Genomic DNA, 27,179 nt, shown 5'->3' on the forward strand with positions numbered 1-27,179 from the left:
TAGTTACAGAATAGTCACGGAGATGTAAAGTACAGCATAGGGAATATAGTCAATAATATTGTAATAACTATATGGTGCCAGGTGGGTACTTGAAATATCGGGAAGAACACTTTGTAAGTTATATGATTGTATAGCCACTATGCTGTACACCTGAAACCAATACAAAATGATATTGAAAGTAAACTAATTGAAAAATAAAAATTAAAAAAAATATTCTACCATGTTATAGATAATACAGTTATGAGTATTACTGATGGTGTTCATTGTGGCAAGAATCCTGTATTGAGAGTTCCTAAGTCCATCAGAATATAAACCCAAAGATCCTAGGGCATGCTTGAAGTCTCTAAATCATAGATATTTACGTGACTGTGCTGTAGTGATTCCACAATCATCAGTGGCGGGTCCTATATGCAGCCAAAAAAGTAGCCAGAGGAGAAAACTTATCTCACAGACATACAACCAGGAAATTTGCCTGGAGGATGTTTTTGGGGTAATGAGATGAGATTAGAAAAAGCTGGGGTCCAGTATCATTAACTAGAGAGGACAGAAATGAAAGAAACAATCTGTAGTTTGGCTTGAGAAGAAGGAAAGGGGACCCGAGGCGGTGAAAGAGGCAAGGGGGTGTGAGCGAGTGAGGACAGAAGGGGGTCACAGGGCTCATGGAGGGTTCACTGATCTCTCAGGGTCACCAGGCCAGCCTGTGGACAGTCCTCCCTAGAGCAGCTGGCATGGTTTTCCAGAGGACCTACCTCAGCACCCCTCTGCAGATTACTGCTCAAGTAGTGAGGGCTCCACAGGGTGCTCACAAGGGAACAAGTAAAAACAAGCTTTAATCCTCACCAGAAAGGGTTGTCATTGGGAACACAGTGGAGTTTGCTAAAGAGAGGAATGGGACCTATGTCATCACCAATCCTGGTGCTGTTCAGAGCAGCGGCCATGCCTGGTTCTGAAGGTCAGTGGGGAAGCACACCGGCGGCGAGCCTCGACCACTGCAGACTCCATGCCAGGTGCCTTACATCCGCCCTGTATAGTCCACATACACGGTCTGAGAGGGAGGTGCTGTCATGAACCCCACACACAGATGAGGGGGCTGAGGGTCCCATAGGCCCACACACCAGACTCGGGGCCAGAAGTGCAGCCACAGGGGGCCTTAGGTCATGTCAAGGAGTTTGAATTTTATCCTAAGAAAAATGGCAAGTCAATGGCTTTGAGCAGGAACATGATACCATCGTGTTTGAGAGGGGAAATTCTGTCTTCAGTGTGGAAAACGGATTGGAAGTGGATGCCACAGGAGGCCAATCACAAGACTCCAAGTAAAAGTTGATGGAGGACTCAGTTAGGGTCATGGCGTGGGGATGGGGAGAAGTGGACAGTTTGGAAAGAGAAATACGATCAATAGGACTTTGTGAGCAGCAGGTGAGTGAGATAAGGGAGAAGGGGCCAAGTACAGTGCCCAGGATGGGGCTGCCACTCTGAGTAGGGAGCACAGGCAAGAAGCAGGTTGACCAGGGAACAGTGTCCACAAGAGGGTATTTAGGCCTGTGGTTCATCCAAGTGACACTGTCTCATGCGCAGTTGGAAGTGTCTGTTACTAAAAAGAGAAACCTGACCTAAAGATATATAAGGGTGATGTCATCAATATACAGATGGTGTGGATGAATTATGGACTCTGCCAGGAAAAGGCTTTGGAGTAAAGAGAGAAGAGAGCCTAGGTAAGAATCTGGAGGAACCTCAGTGTTTAGAGGAGAACTGAGGAAAGGAGTCTGACAAAGATCGAAAAGAAACGACCAGTGGTATAGGAGGAAAATCAGAAAATCAAAAAGAAAAAGGTGACCAGGAGTGTTAACCTCCATCATTAATTAGATGCCATGAGGCAAGTCCTAAATGATCTTGAGTCTGTCTCCACTGGCACCATCCTAGGACACTTGGCCATCTTTCTTCCCTGGACTCCTGCAGCAGCCTCTTAACTGGCCTCCACATCTCCACTCTCACCTTCCTTTACTCCATTTTCTACCAAACACCCAGAGAGATCATTGCTTAAAGACTCACTTTGCCCTTAGACTAAAAGGTAAACTCCATTATATGGCCTGCCAGGCCTTGTGGGATTTGGCCCCTGACCACTTCTCTAATTCCTGTCTTTCGAATCTCTCCCTTACTATCCCCCAGCCACAGTGAGCTTGTACTTCCTTAACTAGGAGCACTAAGCTCTCTTGGCCCTAGGGCCTTTGCATTGGCTGTTAGTTCGGCCTGGAACCCTTTTTACCTCCTTTTCAAATGGTTCTTCTCATCCTACAGGCCCTAACTTAACCCCCTCCTCCTCAAAGAGACCTTCCGTGGCCCCTAGATCTAAAGTAAGGCCCCCCTAGAGTTCTCTCACATAGCATTATATTTTTTTATTTCCTTCATAACACAAACCACCGTTTATCATTTCTGGACTTACTTCCTTTTTTTCTGTCTCTCACACTTGATTATATTGGATAAGAAGGAGCCCCATACCTGCCTTGTTCTTCATTACACTCCCAGCACCTAGCTCAGGGTCATATATCATTAGGAATGAATTAAGCAGTAATAGAAAACTGAACCAACAGAAGCTTAAACTAATAAGGTTTTATTTTCTTGCATAGCAAGAAACCTAGGGATAGGTTTAGTGGCTCCATAGTTACATCTCTGCACTTGCCATGCTCTTTCCTTCTTGGCTGCAAGATGGCTGGCAGGGCTCCTGCCATCTCACCCATGTTCAAGGCAAGAAAAAGGGGAGAGGGGGGAAAAGCTGTATCAGTTGCATCTGTCTCATTTTTAAAGAAACAAAAGAGTTCCCAGAAGTCCCCCCAATAGATTCCCTCTTACCTTTAATGGGCCAAAACTGACATTCAGGGAACCCATGCCTGCAATGGAGATGGGAAAGTGTATGTGTTTGGCTTTCCAGCCTCTCTAGAGGGGAGCAGCAAAGGCAAATGATATTCAGAATGGCTTTAGGGCAGTTAATCTACAGTACTTTCTGCAGTGGGACAATAAGTAGGTATGTGCACCTGGAGTAAGAATTTGGGAAGTTGAGAAGTGGGGGATAACTGGAGAGACTGACTGAGGCCAGATTGCACAGAACCTTAAGGGTTTTAATTCTACAACCTCACTTCTGAGCCAGTGCAAATAGATCAGGAGCATGGTGCAAGCTCTCTTCCCAGGGTCTCCTGCTTCCCCCATCACCCCTCTCTCCCCATTTAAAAATCCAAAGCAGTGGAGCGTTCTGAAGGCGAAAAAGGAAGTGGTTGCCAACCACCACCACCCCCCATGAGGACATAGGGGTGGCTGGATGGTGTGGATATAGTGATTAAGAAAAAAGAGGGACAGGAGCTAAGGAAATAAGTTGTTTTTCCTCATTCTGGATTCAGTAATGAAAAACAACCACAGAAACCAGGGTTGCTAATTGCCAATTTATGGACTAGAAAAGCAATCTCTCTTCTTTACCCCAACCCGCTCTTTTGTCACTATCTTTCCCAAAATAGATGGCCCTATCTCACTCCTCCTCTCCCTAGGGTCTGGAGTAGAGCATATGGCCAATTTCTTTAGATTGCTGTATAATTAAGTTGGAAAACAATCAACAGTAGAGTACAGATATTAACAAATATCCAAACTGTGCTCTGAGTTTAGTGCTCAGGGTGGCAGGCTTAAGGCTGCAGCCTCTCTGCAACTGCTTATATAAGAAGGTTCTGCCTTCTGCCTAAAGGCATCTTCCTGTGATGTTAATCCCCTTGTACATTTTGTGAGCAACACCCAATAAACTTTGTCCTGCGTGCAGCACAACACAATACCACACTCTCCTGCTCCTGTGAGTGTTTAAGGGCCATCAGGTGAGCTCAGGGAGTTGGCCACCACTTGTTTAAGGAAGACCTCCCTCACTTACATTTGGCTTCTCCACTCCTGAGTAATGTCACTTTGATCTTTGAGCCCTGTAATTAAAGCTTCGCAGTATGCCACATTGACCACTATTTATCTGGTTGAATGCCATGGATTTTTGCCTTTGAATCTATATTCTTGCTTAGCTCTAGTTTTTTTTCTTTAGAAATATTTTATTTCTATGGCCACCATTATTCTAGGAATTTGGGGAAGCACCCAAGCAATATCCAGAAATTCAGAATCAAGAATCAATTCATGTCAGGCGGACATGCCAGAGCGGACTGAAGGAGTGGTAGGAACTGGTGTGGGCTGTGTAGAGCTATCTCAACATCAAACTTCAGGTAGAACTTGAATTAACTTTTCCCTGGCAATGAATTAATTAGACTTTTATCAAAAAGTCATTTGATGAGTGGGCTCAAGCCCCAGCCTCTTCTCATATCATGCCTCATCTTCTCTCCCGGGTTCCTTAGTAGCATGAGAATAAAGCGCCGGTTCCCCTAAGGCACCCCCACTTCCCCGTCAAGCTTCGGCTCACACCGCCCCGGCACTCACCTCTACCCATCCCTCTGGCCTTTGAGGTCTTCCAGTCCCTCCAGTTACACCCCTCTCCTCTGTGACTTATGGTCCCCACATCACCCCCATAGGATAAGAATATGTGCACGGTAGCTGCTCAGTCTTATTAATGTAGATTAGTTTCAAAACTTATTTTTAAAAAAATAAGAGATGTTGATAGCTCACATTTACTGAGCATTCACCATGTCCCAGGCACTATGCAAACTCGCTCCAAGAACTGCCTTATTTACTTTACACAACAGCCCTATGAGGAGTCCCAGACACTGTCCTCTCTACCCCATTTACAGATGAACTGGAGCAGCTCAGCGGGTTCATTAACATGTTCCAGGCTCCACAGATGGTACGTGACAAAGCCAGAATTTTAACTCCAGGTTTCTTGTCTGGCAAAAAATGAAATGAGGCAGAATTTGACTCTACATGTGAGAACACTGGGTGGATGCTCCCTCCTCCCTGTATAATTTATTTTGAGGCTCAGCCAAGGTGACAGTGATATAATCCCTATGTCCCTAGGGTATGTGCCACTGCCTGGAATCTAGATGAACAAACTACATGAACTTAAAACTCCAGAAATAGCACAACAGCCACCTACATGCCACCTGTTAGATCAGCAGCCCTGTCTATCTTTCCTCCCTTTCGCTCTATTGATTAAAATTCAGCTTAAAGAAGTTCTTATGCCACCAATACAAACACAGGACCATTTCCCCTCCTTAAATAAAATAATGTTTATGAAAAACTTTTAAATATATAATGTATGTGTGTAATCACGTTGTCTCGGCTCTCATTTTAGAGCCCTTTCTTGTAGGCTACCAGGTTGTGGGTGTTTGCTGTGTGAGCAGAGTGTGTTTTATGAGAGGGGGGCCCTAAGCTAGAAGTAGAGCCCAGCGGAGGCTCAACCATTCCAGGAATCAAGAGGAACCTTCAGCACTTGGATGTCTCTTCAAGTGCTTCATGAAGGAAGTGGAGTTATTTCTAGAAGAGGCTCGAAGGCCATGAGAAAACACCATCCTTGACTCCTCCCCTCTCTCAGAGAACGAGGTGTCCCACCTGCCATCCAAGGTTAATCTTGTCACCTGTGCTGGGTGGGGGCCAGCTCTCTCACTTCTTTAGAAATTCCATTCTATTTCACTCTGTCCTAGTGATTTCAGTCTCTCCCTCTTCCCTGGCTCTTTCCTCTCAACACATAATCATGTTCACACTCTCCAATTAAAACAAAAAATACTTCCCTCAATCTTTTCTTGCTTTCTACATATCACCTCAGTTCTCTCATTTCCTTCACCAATTGCCTTACAAATTACACACAAAGTGTTTGTTTTCTTTCCTCTCATTCCGTTCACTCTATTCATCCACATTTACTGAAATGGATCTTCATTCCCAAAGTCCAGCAGGTTAGGGACTTTATCAGGTTAGATGGCTCCTCTGTACCATTTGACACTAAGACCCCTCCTTCTTTCTCCCTTGTGTTCCTCCTTTGGCACCTGTCCTTCTCCAGGTGCACCAACTTCAGACTACTCTTCTACTTCCTTCATTGCCTTCTCTCTCCCCCCTAGCCCTTAAATGTTGGTGTTCTCTGGGGGTCGTACTCTATCCTCTATTGCATTACATCACTCTCCCAAGATGAGCCCATCAATGACAATGCAGATCATGCCCATAGGTTCTGTGACACCCATGTCCCGGTGTCTCCTGAGGTTTCATTTCCAGCCCACCTCTCTTCCTGACTTCATTTTTTTCTACAACCCATATTCTTTTTAAATGTGACCCTCAGGCATGTGGAAATGAGAAATGGGTCCATTGCTGAGACATGCACTGAATAGTCCCTCTCTTAGTGACACAAAAACATAACAAAAGCTCTCAAATTATCACTCATAAGGGCTCATAAGGAATTGATAAGATTCATTCTCTTTGGGGGGTTCTCATTCCAGTAGGAAGGGTTGTGGAAGTATTAATTTATTCTTCAAGTTGTACGTAAATCTCAGCGATTTGTCAGCATATTTCCCCAATTAGATATGATTTTCTTAAGTGCTGATATTTAGTATTATTTATTTTTCCACTCTCAGTTCCCAGCAGAATACCAGTGCACAGCAAAAGCTCAGGATATGACTGTGGGAGGAATAAATGAATGAAGGTGTTTCCCAATTCATGCAACTGCTGAAAGACCACTGGGAAATGAAAATGAAGAGGGCTAGCCTGCCTGCCTATATGCCACCCAGCTTGGCACATGTCTAGGATGCCAACAGGAACCTGGCAATAAAGAAAATTAGCAAAAGGCAGAAATAAATCTATAAGCTCCAGCTGCATATATCCTATGACCCATTTGACATTCACACAAGTAATTCACAGATATCTCAGACTTGGCATGTCCAACACTGAGCTCTGGCTTCAGAATCTTTCATCCCCCCAAATCTTTTCCTCCCTTAATCTTTCCCTTCTCTCTAAATAGCGCCACCATTCACCTACTTGCTCAAGTCAAAAAACTGGAAATCATCTTATGGAGAGACAAAGAGTTTCCTTATTTGCTGGATGACCCTCCCCATGCAGCTATCATCTGAGCTCAGAATGTTTCTCTTGCCAACAAGGCCATTTCCCCAACCTTGGACAGCCCTCATGTTAATTTGATCAGTTGGCCACTTGTTTTCTGTCTCCTCCCAACTTCTCTTACTTAAAATGGAGGGGTAGGTGGGGCAGAGTGGGACCCTCCTGGAGCACGAACCCACAGTGCCTCCAGCCACGCCTGGCCAAGAGTGAGAGTCTGGAGGACCACATGCATTTTGCTGACCTTCTGTGTCTGTCTTCCCTGGTAACCCTGCTTTAGCCTGTGCTTGTTTGTGGTGTTTGGTTCCACTCTATGGCTTAACACACTGTTGATTCCTTCTCATCATTCATTCATTTCACAAATATTCATTGAGCCCCTACTATATGCCAGACATTGTTCTGGGAATTAGATTTTCCAGTGAACAAAACAAAGACCTTGTCCTTGTAGAATAGGGGATATAGACATGAACAATAGACATAATAAATTATTTATTGCATTGTATTTTAGAAAGTAATAAGTGCTATGGCAGAATTAAAAAGTAGAATAGACTAAGAAAATGGACAGCGTCAGAGTATGGGATGGAGATGGTGGTGTGAAATTTTTACTAGAATGGTCAGGGAAGGCCTCATAGAGAACAACGATTTGAAGGTAGTGAGTTAGCTATGTGATATCTGGGGGGAGTACATTCTAGGCAGAGGGAGCAGCCTGTGCCAAAGGCCCCAAGACAAGGTGAGCCTGTGCGATTGAGGAACAGGTCAGGGAGGCTGAAACAGGGAGAGCAAAGAATGAGGTCAGAGAGGTCATGAGAAGGGCCAGGTCATCTAAGTCCTTCAAGGCCACTTTAAAGACTCTGGCTCTTCCTCTATATAAAATGGAGAAGCCCAATGAAGGATTTTTAGCATCACAGTGACATCATCAAACTGAACTTTTCAAAGGAACCCTCTGGCTGCTGTATTGATTGTACACTGTAAGAGGCACAGAGTTGGGATTGGGGTTGTGGGACAAGAGTGGGAGCAGACAGCCAGTTAGGAGGAGTCTACTGCAGCAATGCAGACAAGAGATGACAGTTACGTGGACCCAGGTGGTGACATTGAAGTGGTGAGAAGTGATCAGAGTCTGTATATATATTTTCAAGGTAGAACCAACAGGATTTCCTGTTAGACTATATTTGGGGTGAATGAGAAAGTCAAGATGACTCTGGGATTTTTTACTGAGCAACTAGAGAGATGGATTTGCTATAAACTGTGATGTGGACAGCTGCTCGTAGAGCAGGTCTGGAGGTATCATGAACCTAGTTTTCCTTCATTCTTTGTCTCCCAACCACCAGCAAGACAGAGATTCCACTTCCAAAGTGTCTTGAATCTTATTGGCTCTCTCCATTGCCACCACCCAACTCAAGAAAACTCATAGCTACCATCACATCATCTCACCTAGACTCTTGAGATGGCTTCTTGCTTCCTATCTTGATCCTCTCTAATCCATTCTTAAATGCTTTGTGTTCCTTAGTAGATTAGACAGACTGCAGCCAAATTGATCTTTTTATAATCCTTCCTTAATGCACTTTAGCGGTTTCCTGTTCCATCAGACTCCATTCCCTGGGTCTGAAGCGCCTGTACCATCTTATGCTCATTTCCTACTCTGCTCTCCCCCTTTGCTGTTCCCCCCTCTTTGCTGCAGACATCATGCCTTCTTCCAATTTCTCAAACACAGCACGCTCATTGGCACCTCTGAGCTCCTGCTCATCTTGACCACTCTGCCTAAAATGCTCTTCCTCCCACTCTGCATGGGCGTGGCTGGCTCTCTCCCATCCTCTGGATCTCTGCTCACACACTGCCTTCTCAGAGAGGCCCTCCTAACCACGACTCCATTTTTCTCTGTCACAGCATCTTTTATAGTACTTCCCACAATCAGTGGAATGCTAGTGCCTCTGGGATTACCTGATTCTACATGAATGTGTGCCTTTGGCTTTGACTAGGCTTTTTAGAACTCGGTAGAAATAGATGTTAACTTGTAGAAAACTTGTAGAAAACTCACAGCAATGCAAATAATTCCTATATATAAACATGTACATAAATTCTGTTCAGTGAGGGTTCAGTTGAACAACTGGAACAAGAGGATCCATTTCCCAGAGGGCTTTTCCATTGGCATTTCTGGTGCTTTGCCAAGGATGGCTGGAAGGCTGGGCTCAGCTGTTGACTAAAGTACCTCCATGTAGTCTCTTGTGTGGCTTGGGATTCTCAGAGCATGGCTGCTGTGCCTCAGAAGAAAGCATCTGGAGACCAAGTATTCCAAGGGACCAAAGCAGAACCTGTGAGGCTTGTTTCGACCTACAGTCAGAACTCGTCCATCATCACTTCCACCACATTTTATGGGTTACAAGAGAGTCACTAAGGCCAGCCAAGATTCAAGTGGAGGGGGATTCGACCCCATCTCTTGATGGGAGGAATGTCAGATAATCACAGCCATTGTTTAAAACTGCCTTGTCTTTTGAAACCTGTGAATGTGTTTGACATGTTAAAATGTATCACAGTTTCCTCCCAAAATTATAGTTAAGAATGCCCCAAAAGAGATTAACCAAAGAAGTTATATGCATATATGCAAACCCATGGACACAGTCAATTATGGGATGAAGGCCTGGGGAGGGGGTGGGAGCTAGGTGGAGAGGGTCCATTTGGGGGGGAATGGGACACCTGTAATACTTTCAACAATAAAGATAAATTAAAATAAATAAAAAGAGAAAAAGGAAAAAAAATATCTAAAAATGCACTTTTACTATCCAAATACCATGTCCAAAAATATTCGCCAAATGAGATACTTTTCCAATTCAAGAAATCTAACACTTATTTCTGAGTTGATGTATCATGCTTAGCTTAGTATTTTACCTTATGACAACCAGGAATTCCACCGTGTATACTAAGTGGGTATGGTCAGCTCCAACATCTGAACAAAATATTTCTAAATGTTGTGCTCACTGACATCTCATTTGATTTCAATAAATCCATGAGGTTCAAGTAAAATTTGTTTAGGTGCCAAAGCTTCCTGATGAATAAACCATGGTTGTTAGTCATTTTGTATAACAAATTTTGAATAAAAATCTTAATAATTTTTCTGGTCATATTTGTTGTCCAAGTTTGTAATCCCTTTGGAATTTTTCCAGTTTAAATAATCTTGACTCAACAATACACTTTTCAAACATGGAGATTACATCTAATCAGTTGTGAGTAAAATTAAATTCAAACAATACAAAAAATTTTCTGTAAAAATGATATTACTCATATCTGATCTAACTACAGGTCTTGACAACTTAATATCTTTTATCAAGTTGAATCACAAAATCTGTATCAGACTGTAATTCTGTTAAAACATTGCTCCTCAAATAAGTCACAGGGATGTAATGTACTGCATAGGAAAAAGAGGCAATATTATCATAATAACTTTGTATGGTGGCATGTGGTTACTAGACTTATTTTGGTGACCACATTATAAGGAATATAAACGTCCAATCAAATCACTATATTGCACACCTGAAATTAATGTAATATTGTATATCAACTATAGTTTCATTTAAAAAAATTACTTTTCTATGTTCTGCAATAGGAAGGAATTGATGAGATATTATGGTATATTAAGAGATGTAATTTTAAATTTGTCAGCTGGTTCATCATTTTATTATCAAAATCATATGTACTATTCCGTACATCCTGGAAGAATAATTTCTCACAGCTGTGTGACCCATTTCTTGTTTTGCTACCTAAAATACTACTAGATTATAATAAATCTTTTTTATTAATAGATGACAACTTAGAAATTATTGATACATTTATGTATTTTTCTTGTGAGTGACATATTCCCAAATATAGACAGGCTACCATGTTGTTTCCCCAGGTGTGTTTTTAATTTTGAAGATTTTAAGTTTTCATTTGTAAAATTTTCATTATAAATTATATGTTGTCTATCATTTTTTAAGCTTTGCATATCTTAGTAAACCACATTTAAATAATACTCACTATAAGGTCCTACATCTACTTTTCCTTTTTATAATGCAGCCCAAATAAAATTGACATTTTTCTTAGTGAACATTGTCTCACTGTTGTCATATTTATGTTTCCAGATCCAGCAGTTGACTTGGAACGTGCCTCTATACTTTTCACACCATCTGCTTTCCTCTAATAATGATAAAACCACCCAATATAAGAGCGATGTATACTACTTCACTTAAAATGTTGTAACAGTCACAAACTGGAAAAAAATATCAGAAAGCTTCCTTTCTGAAAAATACCCTGAACATTCATAAAAGACACCCAGTCTTGACAATTTGCTGATCCAGATAAAATACTGAGGTTCTTCCCAACTAACAGCACATTATATTAATATACAATTCAACTACACACTGTTTACATCCATTACAAGATTGATCAAATTAACCATCATATACCAGGAAATTAAATGAAGTGCCCAGCCAGCCACCTAATTTGCAGGGCCCAGTGGAAATGAAATGTGGCACCCCGCCTGGGCATGGGTATATCAGCCCATTTTTCCAAGGGTCCACTGTCCAATCCGTGATGCACAACTGGCCCCCAAGTGGAATGTGGCAGCAGCAATGAGGCAGGAGCAGAAAGGAGGAAACTGGGTAACCCAGGGCACCAAGGGGTAGCATGGAGTGGACAGCCAAGAGCCTATCTCAGGTAGGCAGGGAGGCAATGGAGGCAAGATCGCATGTGAGCCAAGGCTCTCAGCCCAGCGCACGCTCCATTGTCCCATCTAACTTCACTTACAGAACACAGATTCAAAGACAAAATTATTAAGAATTTCAAGACGGTGACCCCAGAGCATTTAACTCCAAGCACAGGATCCTTCTGAGTGTGGGGCCCTGAACAACTGCACTAGTTGCATCCCCGCAAAGCCAGCCTTGGAGATGACAGTGAGCGAAAGAACAAATGATGCTCCTGGCCAAAGCACCCCGTCTCACACAGCCAGCCCTCACACAGCCAGTCATGACAGCTGCAGAATTTGTTGCAGGATGAAGAATATGTGGTGCATCCTTTCTCATAATCTATTCTCTCTTTTTTTGGTATTAAATTCTATCTTTTTTCATTTTTCAACTACAGCTGACATACAATATTATATTAGTTCCGGGTGTACAACATAGTGATTAAACATTTATATAACTTATGAAGTGAGTACCCCAACAAGTCTGGTACCCATCTGACACCATACAGAGTTGTTACAATATAATTGACTATATTCCCTATTCTGAGCTTTACATACCGTGACTATTTTTATTTTCTTTCTTATTTTTTTCAATTACAGTTTATATTCAATATTATTTTGTGTTAGTTTCACATATACAGAACAGTTGTTAGACAATCTATTCTTTCTTCTTGTTTCTTTCTGATCATGATCCACGTGTCATGTCTAAGGCCTTGTCTCTTTCAGGGCCTGTCCCTCCTGAAGTGGGAAGTGTCAGGAAAGGCAGCCTGGTATGATAGCAAGAATGTTACCCGGGAACAAAGATAAAGAAAAAATAATAATAATAAAGAATGTGACCAGGAGTCAACAACCCTGGCTGTCTCCTCTACCATTCCATTCGCTCTGCACATCCCTTCATTTCTCTTGGCCCCTGCTCCCTTATTATTTAATTCCACGTGTAATGAAGCTGGCTTTGTGGATGAAAAGAGGCCACACGCTAACCTGGCTAGCTCACGGAACGCCTGTGTGGCAGCCTTGCAAACTCAGAGACCTAAAGTAACCACAAAGGATGGTCTGAAATGAAAACTTTTTTAACTAAAAAGCAGTTTATGGTGGGTAGTCATGTCCTAAGCCAGTATCTTCCCTCACGAAGGTCAATCTTTTACCTTAACTGCACTTTTCTATTGTCTTTGCATCTGTGATAACATATCGTTGCAATGTCAAAGTAATTTTCCTTTTCCCAGACCCCTCAAAGCACAAGCACCTCTCTGGAGACCACAAATCCCCTCATTATAATTGAGTTGTTGACTGCTAACTATCCTGCACCCACCTAAGTAAAAGAAGTGTGTGTCTATCATTTTACTTTTCATCCAATCCAAAAGGTTTCCCCACTTTGCTTTTTCCCGCCTCCCCAATCTATCACAATGGATTTCATGTAGCCCACTTGCGTCTCCCCCTTTGACTGTAACGCATAAAACAAGGTGTAAAACTGCCATTCCCCGGAGCATTATCTCAATGCGTTAAGATTCTGCTTCTCAGCGTATGTCGACAGTTTGGCTCAAATAAACTCACAAAAATTCTTCACAGGTTTGAATGTTTCTTACGTTAACATCTTCCTTATTATGAATTATTAATGAAAGGATTAAGACAGGTGACCTCTAACGTTTCCCCCAGCTGTTTCTGAGAGCAGGAAACAACACAAACAGGTGTTTGACAAAAGGCATTTGACATCTTGACTGTTTTATCTCCATTTTTAATGGGCTCATGCTAATCAATACATTTTGATTCATCAAAGCCATATCTGAACTGCTTGGTGTGATGTTGTTGCCACACAAAAGCCAAAAGAATTGAGTTGTGAGTGACGTGGAGGTGTGTGGGCAAAGGAGGCCTCATTTCCTTAAGGCCCAGCAGCACATGGGTCAGTTCTACAACCCCAGATTTTTAAGTAACAATAATTAGGACATGAGACAAGTTCTTTTATGTCAGGTGCTCAAAGGCCTGTGTGGTCATTAACCCATTAATTCACCTGCCTCAAGTCATCAGGTCAGAAGGAATTGCCTTAGAAGACAGGCTGGCCAGAACATCACAACAGTGAGGAACGGCCATGACTAACTAGCTGGGGGGCTGGGAGGAGGGAAGAGGTCACCAAAATAATTCCCCTGGAAGAATTCAATGGGAAATCCTCTGTTGTTCTACTGACAGCAATTGAACCACTCACTAGGCTTTTTGAGTGAATTCGCATGGATGTCACATTTCATTATCTAGAAAATCCCTTTACCCTTTAATGTAAATTTTAGATTCGCCTTTTCAGCTTCAATCTGACCACAATTATGCCTAAAGCAAGTAAAGCGGAAGACTCTCCTCCCTGGAATATTCTTCTCTTAAAGGAAAAACATGAGTTTTTAATGTTAAGCCGTCTCTAAAATAGAACCCACTTCAAAATGACTTTGTCTGGGGTGTGTTAAGGCCCTGACCTATTTGCAGGTGGTTTTCATTAAAAAGCATCTGCTGGGAAAACACACGGCTGAAAAGCACCTTCACAAGGCCTGGAATTCTATCATTAGGATCCTTCAATTAAACAATCTGTCCACCACCTGGGAGGTGCTCCGCCGGGGGCCAGGTGCTATGGGGGCATAAAATGTGGAACCTAACCCCCGAAGCAGCTATAACTCTAACCAAAAGGATGAGATAATACAAATATAATAAACTAATAAATGTATTTATTTCTAAATGCATTTATTTTTATTTATTAATGAATTAATTAATGCAAATAAAATAGATAGAAAATATGGTTTCTGTAAGTTTGAACAGCATAGACCCTATATGTTGTTGAGTTCAAGGTGGAAGGAGACGAATGAGGGCTACAGTGATCAGAGAAGGCAGGAAAGCTTATAGAGGAGATACAATGACCAGGTCTAAAGGTAGGAAAAGCATTTGGGTAGGAAACAGGAAATAAATCACAAAGGATAAATAGGAATAAAGCGGAGGCATTCAGGTCAGGAACAGCACGTAGGAGAAGGCAAGCAGATGGGAGCTTATTTCTTTGGGAGGCAGTAGGAAAGCCACCCTGGATAAACCACAGGACCAGGAGACCTGAAAGAAACACGGGTGGATGAGAAAGGGAGGGCCAGGTCACAGAGTAACTTGAAACTAGGCTAACAGGTACTGATTTGGGGTCTTCAGCAATCCTCTGTCAAAATGCAAATATGCAGGAAAAGAACTGAGGCATAAATTGGGAGCAGGGGTGGAGAAATGAGGAGGGGCCCAAAGCCAGTATAGATGGCACACAGTACTGTGTGCTCTCTTATGTGTCGCCACAGGAGAAAAGGAATATGACCTACCAACGTCAGCTGGTAACTCTCAGTTTTGTGTCCTATCTTGGGCCCTAGGAGTGCCCCGGTGGAATGAGACCCAAAGCAATACATTCTCATACAGGGTGAGGACAGGAAGGACATAGGGAAGTTATACCAAAGTCCACACTTGGTGGACAGCCAAGGCCTGAGCAAGGACTTGGAAAAGAGAGTAGCGGAGAAGACAAATCTCCCCCAATTCACAATTTTGCCAACCTCTGGCCCTCTAAATGCACACACCCTTCTTTATGGCCCAGAAAAGTTCCTATTCCTCTGTTGAATGGATGCTTTTTGGATCTTACAATCAAAATTAAGATGTGGGGGAGACTCTGTAGATGGCTTTTCAAGGAGTAGGTCAGAAGAAGAATGAAGAGTCCTCATGTAAGGCCAACTGAGGGCCTCTCTCAGCTTCCTGAACACACTGGAGTATATAGGGAGCAAGCAGACTTTCCTAAATTCACTCCACCTGCAGGACACTCTTAAAGCCAAGGTTCCTCCAGTGAGCAGTAGAATGAAAAACAATTGTTATCACCAAAGAAGTCTCTGTAGAAAAGTTGCTGTGAAACTGGAATAGGTGTGTCTTTCTGACCTTCCGGTTCTTTTTATAGGCACTGCAGGAATCTGAGTGAGGGCCTCCAGTCCTTCCGCCCATTTGGGGAGGGAATAAAGAAGCTGAAGTTGTCTCCCTCTTACTCATTGGCAGTTACAACCTCACAGCCACCACAGCCTCAGCTTTCAGCGTGGACACAGAGAAGGTAAGTCAAAATGAAGGGGCCATGCCCTCAGCTATAAACCGGGGTCACTCCAGCCATCTGGCTTGGGAATAACTGAAGAGGAGGAGAGCTAGGAGTATTCAATTGCAAGGTACTTTTTTCCAAATGAATATGTGGAATTTTTTCCTAGGCAACCTCTGTTAAGACATAGATTTTGGTGCTAAACTACCCAGAAAGTTATTTAAAGGCAGGGACCATTTTGAATAATTCTTTGATGAACAAATAGTAAATATTGAACAATTATATGATGCATGGAATTGACTTGAATTTAAAGAAGGAACAGTCATTAATATTACTAGGAAAAATTACCTGTCTGTCTCCTTCAGGCAGTGCATCAGTGTCTTGAGTGATCCAATGATCCATTAATGTCAACAGCCCTTGTCATGAAGCCTGCGATAACTGGAATCCCATCGATCACGCAGACTTTGTCACACACCCCGTTTTATGAAAAATATCCTGCGTTAACTTCAGCCTTGGTGGAAATTGTGACATGGAAATGAATGAATTATCTGGAGCCCCCAAGTAAAAACAGGGCCCCTGCTGTTTTTCCCAGCAGGATAGAGCTAGGATAGTTTTGAGGGTTTGATAGTTTGGGGCTATTTCATTCAGTACATCCAGGTGTCTTTATTTGGGACTGAGAGACATTATAGTGACCTGCATATACCCAACAGGTATTCTTGTGGGTAGATGTAAAGTCATAAGTTTGTCTCATCTTTTTTCTCCAGGGAAACAGAAGTCCATTCTCGTGAGGTCCACCTACAGTCACCATGTATGAGGACTTCACCGAGTCCACTGGGGACTATTATTTCCTCTGTGACACAGAGGGGCCATGGGGCATTGTTCTGGAGTGCCTGGCAATAATTGGCATAGTGGTCACAGTTATTCTGCTCTTGGCATTTCTCTTCCTCATGAGAAAGGTTCAAGACTGTTGCCAGTGGAATGTGCTCCCCACCCAGGTGCTCTTCCTGCTGGGTGTGCTGGGGCTCTTTGGCCTTGCTTTTGCCTTCATCTTCCAGTTTAGTCAGCAAACTGCCCCTGTACGCTACTTTTTCTTTGGGGTTCTCTTTGCTCTCTGTTTCTCATGCCTCTTGGCTCATGCCTCCAACCTAGTGAAGCTGGTCCGGGGTGGAGTCTCCTTCTGTTGGACGACAATTCTTTGCATTGCTATTGGTTGTAGCCTTTTGCAGACAATCATTGCCATTGAGTATGTGACTCTCATAATGACCAGATGTATGATGTTTGTACACATGACACCCTGTCAGCTCAATGTGGACTTTGTTGTGCTCCTGGTCTATGTCCTTCTGCTGATGGCCCTCGCATTCTTCGTCTCCAAAGCCACCTTTTGTGGCCCGTGTGAAAACTGGAAGCAGCATGGAAAGTTCATCTTCGTCACTATGCTCATCTCCATCATTATCTGGGTGGTGTGGATCTCCATGCTCCTGAGAGGCAACCCACAGCTCCAGCGGCAGCCCCAGTGGGATGACCCTGTCATCTGCATTGCCCTGGTCACCAATGCATGGGTTTTCCTGCTGCTGTACATCATACCTGAGCTCTGCATTCTCTACAGATCATGCAAGCAGGATTGCCCTTTACAAGGCAACACCTGCTCAGCCCCAGTCTACCAGTGCAGCTTCAGAGCGGAGAACCAGGAACTCTCAAGAGGTACTCTCCTGGGGGATTCAGGGAGCAGGGAGAAACAGGAGAGAAATAGGGCAACAGCGTGAATCAAGAGGGAACAAAAGGGGAATGATCAGAATTTAGTGGATGATTAAATAGTTCAGGCATGGCGATGAAAATCCCCAGAATCAGGGTTAAATTTTGATGAAAACTGAGTTCTTCCAAAATACAGAGACCAAATGGAATGAGACAAGACAGAAATGAATCAAAGGCCCTAAGTAAAGGGGGCGTGGCTGTAGTGCTCACGCTGGGTAAAGAAAGGCGCCCACTATAAAATGAGTTAGCCCCAAATTAGGCTTGGACCATGCAATTGCATGACATATAATGCTAAGTCCAGATGTTTTGGCTGTCAAGTACAAAAGTCAATCCTGGCAACAGTGATTGACATTTTAAAAGTTAAGTCTCGAAGTTAATTTGCCCAAACATCATCATAAACCGATTTGTAGGACTCATCACCTCGTTAAAGTCACAAAGCCCAATAACGTCCGGATCTCTGCTTTTTAAACTATTCACTGCTTAAAACCCTTCAAGGCTTACAAAAAAACACAGGAAGAGGCATTAATTCAGAATCCTGAGTAAAGGCACAGATGTATAATCATTAATAGAAATAAAGCAACGTGCTTAAGTGACATTTTCATAATAATTCCTAGGTCATATTTTGATCCTTATGTAAGACCAAGCCACCTGACTACCCTTTATTAAAGAATAAAATATATTATCCATGACAATAAGGTGGCTGGGACACCAACAACCTGGGGGAAATAGTGGCTAATTTCAGTCATCTGGAAATATGTCAAAACATCATTTCCTTTCTAAAACATCTGGCCTATTATTCATAACCAAATATCATCATTGTACATCAATTCTTGTGTCTTAATAGGCATCTGATTTCTCACAATTTATTTCCAGTGTGCACAGATGATGCTATTTTATATATTGTATAGCACACACAATGTTCACTAGGCTCAAAAAAATTAATAGAAGTTTTCCTTTTAAGTGCATACACTTTTTTGAGCTATAATCTATGGTTAATTACACATTCAAATTAAATCCTGTTCAGATGGATGCATCCATTAATTCCTTTCAGTTCAGTTGACCGAGAGTCAGGCATTGACAATATACATCCTTCCTATAACAGTTTTTCATTGCTTGTTGATGATGTGTAATCAGATCGCTGGAGTTTGAGCAGATTTGCAGAGTCTATTTTTCTTGAAACTACTTCTCACTAGAAGATAGAGTAGAACTTCCTGTGTTTGTTTTATTGTTGTTTTTATGTTTCCAGGAAACAAAAGTCAGAAAGAGGAGGAGAGAGATAATGCTAAGAGTTTCATAAAACCCAAAACACACTGGGATTTGTAATGATCAATATTCCATACCCCAAAAATATTGGGCAAGTGTTTCAAGTGTCCTAAGGAGTGTCCTGGTGGAAAAGCAAGCAAGGGGTTTGCAAAAGCACAGTGTTTCCTAGCACTGGCCTTATTGCTCAAGCAGGTTTAGAAAATCCACTTCTGAGCAGAAAATAGCCTGCCAGCGATAGTCTTTGTCAATGTAGTTTGATACTTTGCGGGGGGGGGGGGGGGGGGGGGACCAATAGCGTAGTAAAGAACACACAGATTGCACTCCAAAACTGGGCAGAATAACCAGAAACTTACGCTTTAAGGAATGGAATCAGAATTTAGGTCTCTTGGAAAAAGTACAAATATCAAAAATTAGAAGAATGATTAAAACTCAATAGAAAGTATAGGATTTTACCTAGTTAGGAAAGACATACAAGTAGACACAAAATCGTTAAGAGCCAGGCAAGTAGAGTATAGTAAGTACGTATAATAATTACTTGAAAAAGTCTAAGCGTGTTGTAGGTCCTGAGCTGACAGTGGGAAAGCAGCTTAGCACTGTCTTTGTTTTTGTTTGCTCAGGAAACGATCACCACACTATATAAACAGACATGTGGTCAGCAAGAACAATCAGGCCATTGTTCGCAGCACGGTCAGTCTCTAACAGAATACCCCTTCCAGTTCTGGGATCCACTAATGAGAAGCGTGGGGAACTTGGAGAGGTTTCGGTGGGAAACCACAAAGATGATTAAAGGGTTATAACGTCAGACCTACGTGGAAAGGCTAAGACAATGAAACTGAGATGGTAGTTCTTAATGTGCCCTTCTCTTAGACTAAATTCTCTCTCTCAGTTCTGTACTAAAACATGACATTTTGTTCGAGTCCATGAAGTATGCATTTGTCATGTGATCTTCTGATTACTACTGTTTGTAGCTATGACTCCAGTCACATAATTATTTTATTTACCACTGGGTTGTGGGGCCAGAATTACTCAACTGAAAGAAGAGTAAGACAAGAGGGATTAGCAGGGAATTTCACGATATAAAGACCTCTCCCCAAGAGGCTGCTGTCCTGTTATTTTCTGTCGCCAACTGAAGACAATGGGTAGAAATGGTCTCAAACAAAAGCATGAGGGATTTAGATTAATATGAAAATAAGAGTTGGTAAACACTGAAACGGATCAGCAAAGGGGATTAAGGACCCCATTTCCCTGGAAGTCCTTCAAAAGGATATTAGGCTCTATCTCTCTGACATGGGTTATAGACTTAATTCCAAGATATAAAAACATCTAGGTGGAGAAGGAAAATGCAGCCATGTTACTATAGGACACCAAATGACTGGGTATAAATATTCTTCACCCTGTTACAAATGTGGTCCTAAAAAGCAGTATATTGATTGACCTTTTGAAATTAGCCCTTCTTTTAACTGAGAATTTTAAATGTGATAGAATTTGTGAAGGCCTTAAATATAGTCGAATATCAGCCATGAATCTTTTTTTTAGGATGGGAAAGCTCCTGTTCTAGTATCTGTTTTAGACTAATTAGAATATTGTTATATCAAGTTTGCTAAAAGCAAGACCCATGAATTGTTGAAAGTATCACATTATTGTGATCATTTTTCTGTCCAATGTTTCAATGTGTACAGATAAACCTAGTATGATTTTTTTGAAAGTATTAAGACAAAAATAATGAGTCTATGTAATATAAAAATGGGTCAATGACTATAAAATGATATGAACCAAGAGAAAAATGTTTTTGCAAACATAGCCCTTTGGGTTGTTCTTCTAGCAAATACCAACATTTGCTGAACATAGTCCTTTTTGACAATTCTCAACATTTTTTTCTTCAAGGCACCCACCTTACTATGAAATACCCAATTTGAATGGTCCCAGGGAGTGTGATTTTGGTTTGTTCTTTCCTGGGAACAAATAGTGAAACCGTTCTTTTGTCACCCTCAAGAGTGACAGGTCACAGAGAGAGAGAACTGGCATATAGTAGGGAGGAAGGCAGTGAGCTGGAGAATTAGGCTCCTTTAAGTTATGATCTGGTCTGATAAGAATGTTGGATGAACATTGGTTACCAAGGGGCTGAATATGAAGGAGTCTTATGCCTCAAGTAACAAAGTTAAACCAAAAATTCAGTTCATTCTCCTATGAAGGAAAAAGGAGCCTTTCATATTTCACAGGCTCCAACCCCTCTAAAAAATGCCAGTAGGAGAAGATATCAGAACATCAATTATAACTCTATCACCACACCACCACCAACAATAATATATAAAGGTTATCACTATGGTGGTTTCTATATATCATGCCCTATTCCAAGGGCCTTATATTTATTAGTTGATTTAATCTTCAAAACAACCCTCTGAAATAGATTTACTATTTTGATCATCATGATCCCTCTTTCACTCCCATCAGGAAACAAAAGCAACAAAAGGTTAAGGAATTGGGCTCTAGGTAACACAGCTAACCAATGAGAGGACAGAGCCAACCTGCTCCAAGGCTACCACCACAGAGTGTGAATACTAGTGGCCCAGGCATATCTATGTCTGTGGCCATCAAACAACAAATATTGAGCAAGGGCCTAGCCTTAGAGACAAACACAGCTATTTCTTCATAAAGCTACAGTCCTGCTGAGAAGACAGATGTTAAACAAGTAACCACGTGTGTGATCATCTACAGCAATATAAAATTGTCTTTAATGATGTTTTATATTATGTCCAGTTTTTCACATTGAATCAAAATGTGTAAAGTATCAAGCTTCAAGGGACTTCAGTGATGATCTAGTGAAGGCTTTTTATTTTGCTGTTTGAGACAGTGAGATGCCGGTGGTCGTGTGGTAATACTAGACAGCAAAGGCTCTGACCCAGTGCCCATGTTTTCTCCAGAAAGTGATGAGGAATTTCAGCTTCTTCAATTACTAAACACAGATGAGCTTCTCCTGAACACAAAAGGCTCTCCATATACAACCTTCCTCAGAAGCTTTAAAAGTACTCTTTTTTATATTATAGATTTTGTTGTTGTTAGAACAGCCTCAATAGAGAATTCCTTTTTAAAGGGACAATAGCCTCTTTGCAAGCCATTAAGTCTTCTCCTAGTCCTCGAGTGCTATTTCCAGGTGAATCTCTGACACTAACCCAGTCCTTCCCTCCTTTGGCTTTCAGCCCGAGACAGTGATGGAGCTCAGGAAGATGTAGCATTAACTTCATATTCAGCTACAGGTAAATGTGCTCACCTGCGTTCCCCACAGAGGGCCATAGCAAGCACTCCTTCCCTATAAGAGCAGTCAGGCTTCATCTCCAATGGCTTTTACTGACCTGAGAGAGGAGTGGCAGGGCAGGGACATCCCTGCAGGCCTGTGGATCCTGAGCCATCTAGAGTAAGCCATACCAGGGTGGCACAACCAAGGCAAGTCAGGCCTTTTGCCTCCACCCAAGCCCCTCCCAATCCCCATCACCGCTACCATCAACAATATATTCTGATGCAGTGAGTGTCCCTGGAGAGAAAAGGCAGCTCAAAGGGCTTGTTTGAGGATGCAGAGGAGCAAGCTCACCGGTTTTTGCCTTGGGCACAACAGGGATTGTAAATATGTATGAGTGTCAGATCTGTTTTTAGTATCAGTTGTCAAAATGAACCCCCTGAGCCTCACTGGCTGCCTCTGAGTCACTGTCCAGCTCCAGCTGTCCATCCTGCCCCAAGAGCTGGGCGAGGTCTGTCATCATCATCTGCATGTCCAGCTGGATGTACCAATTTTAATCCTTTCAGGCAAAAGCAGAGAAAGCACTGCTGAGTAGAACTGGAGATAACTTGCTTTTGTCTGTGATGGCTTGAAGCCACACAATCCGGACATGATTCTTGTACTATTGGGATCAGAAGTTACTAAACTGTGAGACTGAAAGACACAAACTATACTGGGCAGCTCTAGGCTAATCCCTCTGGTCTGTTATCTGAGACTTTGCCTTTTCCTGGAATGATGCACAGTCCAGGACATAGCTATATTATTTGCTATAATTAACCCTCTGGAGGCCATTTACACGATAAGAAAACCTTTATTATACCCTGCGAGAATTTCTTGGATTACTTTCAATTTCCAGTGATCAGCTATTCAAGAATCTTGCAAAGAGATTCTTGTTAATGACTAAGGGGAAAGATGGTAAAAATGTTCTGATACGGGTAGGCTCAATTATTTTCCTTTTTTATTAACAAAGTATTAAATGTGGTGAAATGATAATATTTTAAACATAGTTCTAGAGAGTATCATCCCCCGTGTTGGCTCAGAAAGTTCATGATGGCATTTCTTCCTTTCTAGACTGTTGATCCCACTCAAGAGTATTTCATCCCATGGGCTACACTAGGCCCCCACAAAGATGCAGAATTATAAAGTCCAGGAAACCCGAGTAGTGAAAATCCAGAAGGCCATCCTAATGTAGCCCTGGTGGGCTGCTGGGGAACCCACAGAGTCATACTGCCAACAAATTATCAACTCCTCCTTCCTTCTCTGCTTCCTGGTCCACTCCATCCATCGGGACCCATCATCAGAAGACCGCCTCTTCAAGCATAATTACAATCTTGCTGGCCACCTTACCTGACTGTGTGTCTTTTTCTTCATTCCTGTAACTGAAAGATCCCCTTCCTTAGCAATGCTACAACAAATTGGCTCCTCTTACTAATGGGACCAAAAGACCCTGGTCTGAAGAAATTAGGGTCATGCTACTATGACAAAGTCTAGAGGTCAGTAGCAACTCACTATTGGAATACTTGTCATTTTTTATAAAAAGGCCCCTACATATGAGTGACCCAGTATTTGCAACAAAAGCCACAGCAGAATCTTCAGGATCCCCACAATTGGGCATTTTAAATAACGCGAACATTTCATGGACTTGCAAGGTGGCAGGCTTTCTCCCATGATGTCTGTACTCAGGACAGCGAGTATGATGGCATTTGTGGCTGAGGTTAGTGACCTGCTTTGGTGAACAAATAACAGCAAAGGAAGAACCACCGAGTTGATGCTCATAAAGGATTTTAGGTGGTGCACATAAAAAGCAGAGTCTGCCTGTCTTGATGTTTCTAATGAACCGATGCCTCTGAACTAATTACTTTGCCTTCATTCCTCATGCAGCCCCACGTCCGTCCCTATGGATTCATCTGTCCTTAATACCCATTTGTTACATGTAATAGGTAGAACAGGATCAGAGTCAGAGCTGTGCTGCCAGAATGGTTCTAAGGGTCCAATTCAGCCCTCTGACCTTGCAGATGAGGAAACAGAACCCTGGGGAAATGCAATGACTTGCCCAAAATCACACAGTAGTTAGTGATTTTCCAACCCACAAACAACTCTTTTTCCCAGTCCTGGAGGCTTCTCCATGCCTGTATTTCTATATTAACAAGTAAGGTGTGCTCCTCCCCTGAGAACCAAATGTGATATTTCAGACCAGTGAGTGTTGAGGGCCTGCTGTGTGAAAGATCTTTGAAACATAGCTAAGACTCCATGCATGAAAAAAAGCCTTTTTAATGACCAATTTCAATATCAGCAAGTATCTCCTGAGCATGTGCAAGGTACCAGGAACTTTTCTCAGACTCAGTCCTAGGCAAACAAGGCAGACAGCACTGCCTTGGTAGATCTTAAATTTTTTGTGGGGGAGATAACACAATGGAAAGAGTTGTTTTTAAAGATTTTTTACTGATTTTTAGAGAGAGAGGAAGGGAGAGGGAGAGAGAGAGAAACATCAATGTGAGAACAAAACTTCCATCTGCTCCCTCCTGCATACCCCCTAGCAGGATTAAGCCCAAAACCTGGGCACGTGCCCTGACTGGGCATGGAACCTACAACCTTTCAGTGCATGGGACAGTGCTCAACCAACTGAGCCACACTGGCCAGGGAAACAACGCCCTCCTTTTAGAGACAAGGAAAGGGGACTTGCCCAGGATAACATGGCTTGTTAGTGATAGAACCAACTAGAATCCAGGTCCCCAGCTGCTGTCCAAGTGCTCACGCTCTACCCAATGTTCCATGTTCATATATTTTTCTGCTACACTCAAATTAACTTCTCCTTCTCGAAATCTGTGCCCTGAGCAATGTTCTCAGCACAAACCATCACCTAGGTAAATGATCAGAATTTGACCTTCTGTTCTTATTGGTAATAAAAAAAAAAAATTGAGGGAAAATGCTTAAGCATTAAAACTCAGACCTATTGATTAGAAAGGCCCTAATCTGAGAGGGAACAGTAAACCATGCAACCTCACATCTCTGGAGGAAAACCATCAGCACTGATCCTCCTCGTTTCTAATCCCAGAAGTGATGACAATGATACCTTTGACACAATTTTATTTTGTTTTGCAGGCAGGAAATGTTTCTGAGTCGGCTGACAAATTTTAATAAACACATTGAAGCCATATAAATAATGGCTGAAGTTGCTTCCCAAAATGTTTTCCCTAAAATTAGTAAAGGTGAAATTGAACCCCTCTGTACCAAATACCCTCTGAAGTGTATAGCACTATTTTACCAAATGTTGGGCTATGTATTAGTTAGATTTGGGGGGTTGTACAGTTGCAAGTGTTTCATTCAGGCTGGTTCAGGAATAAAGTCCTATGGTAAGGCTACACAAGGCAGCAGGGAGACAAAACCCTCTCTGGACCCCGTATAGTCATTCATGCGGCTTCATGGAGATGGACTACTGTCAGGCACTGGGAGGGGCTCCTTGTCTCCTGCCCTGGCCTGACAACCCCCTTTAGCCACTTTGACACTTTCCTCCTGTATGTCACAGTCAGACTCCTGAGAGGGGGCCTGATTGGTCCAGGTATTCGTCCCTGTCTCTGGTTGGGAGTTCTTTTGCATTGGCCTGCCTCTTGATTTATAACCAGCCTGGTGATTGGCTGCCCTGGGGTCCAGTACCCACCACTGGCCCATTGAGCTCTGGCTGGCTCGGTCATGTGGTACAGACTTGGTCACATAAGTCTGCGTCCTTAGCGAGAAGCATCCTCTGGGCCGCAGGGGAAAGCATAACATGCACCATGAGTGACCAACTCAGGAGACATGAATCCAGGAAAATAACATTTTATGAAATTATAAAATATTTTAATGAAAATACAATTTTATTTCTCTCGAGTTTATGGAGCAATTCACATAAAGCTAAAAACCCCAATAGCCTTCTAACTTGAGACCCATGAGGAACCATTTAAAAGAAAAAATAAAAGAATAAATAAAACTATGATTAGGCTGTTGTACTCAGTTACTCAGTAAGTATTACTTGAAGATCTAAACTCATTTACTTGTGTGTAATGGGTTACATAGTTTGAAAAACACTTATTCTCTTAAGTATTTTAAATAGCTCTCTTCTGATTTTACTTGATTTTATAGATCTATCCAAAAGAAAGGGTATCAGTGAAAAACTTCACTATAAAATACCTTCCCGATGGAAATGGCTGGTTAGCTCAGTTAGAGCAGACTGCTAGGTATTATTTAATTTACTCTTCATCTTGATGCTTTTTTTCCCCCTGATTCAAACAGCATCAAAGATATATGTCTCGCCACATTAAACCTCATGATCTCCCCATAAACTTAAAGGGTCCCTACTTACCATCCCTTATTTCAACCTGTGGTGTGGTCAGGCTAACTTTCCCTCATTCCCTCTACCCATTAATCCTTCATTCTTCTTTTAAATAAATGCTCCCCCTTCCTAGGATTCTATCTATTTCATCCTTCTACATCAATTCCAAGCCGACCTTTTCTCAGAAACTTCCTCTGGTGACATGGGGACATAGGGTTGTCACATGCCAAGACCAACTTAACTTATGGCAGAATGAGGTTCTCTCTTTTTTTTTTTTTCCAAATAAAGATGGTAAACAAGATACTTCTGTAGCACCTTTCTCAGAATCAGCCTAATTACCTATTTGAAAAGCACACAATTCATGAGAAATAAACTAGAAAATCTATTTTGTTTCCTTGGTACAAAAAGCCTCCGTATTTTGCACTTGAGAGAGGTACTTCTCAGTTAACATTAAATGGGAGTGATAGCGAAGAACTTGACTATGAAAAGTAATACTTGACATCTGAGTAAAGAAATACTTTCCTTGGAATTGTTAAAAATGTCTTAATGGCTCAGGCCAGTTTTTAGCTACTGGTCTCTTGTGAGAGATCGTGTTTGCTACTCTTCCAAGACAGATTAGTTAGAATTAAGTTTGCATTTTAACATATAGCAGAATTCATTTATTTAATGAACTTCAAAGTGGTTACCTCTTATTACAATGCCTCTCCTGGATTGCCTTCAAGAATGTCTGAGGGAAATCAGTGGGATTGGATTACTATGGGGGTTAAACTGTCAGATTAAAGAAGTGAGTTGAATGATGAATTTCTAATATTGA

At 42.1% G+C, this 27,179-nt stretch overlaps 1 protein-coding gene across 1 annotated transcript; it reads left to right on the top strand.

The window, feature by feature from the left end:
- The first annotated feature begins 16,576 nt into the window (after positions 1-16,576).
- Positions 16,577-23,217, top strand: GPRC5D (G protein-coupled receptor class C group 5 member D). Its single transcript, XM_087813946.1, has 3 exons — positions 16,577-17,471; positions 21,983-22,039; positions 23,128-23,217. Exons 1-3 carry the CDS (start codon positions 16,577-16,579, stop codon positions 23,133-23,135), a joined length of 960 nt encoding a protein of 319 aa, XP_087670072.1. The 3' UTR covers positions 23,136-23,217.
- The last annotated feature ends 3,962 nt before the right edge of the window (positions 23,218-27,179 follow it).

The sequence above is a fragment of the Miniopterus natalensis genome, chromosome 2 (genome assembly GCF_054644295.1).
Source record: "Miniopterus natalensis isolate mMinNat1 chromosome 2, mMinNat1.hap1, whole genome shotgun sequence".
NCBI lineage: Eukaryota > Metazoa > Chordata > Mammalia > Chiroptera > Miniopteridae > Miniopterus > Miniopterus natalensis.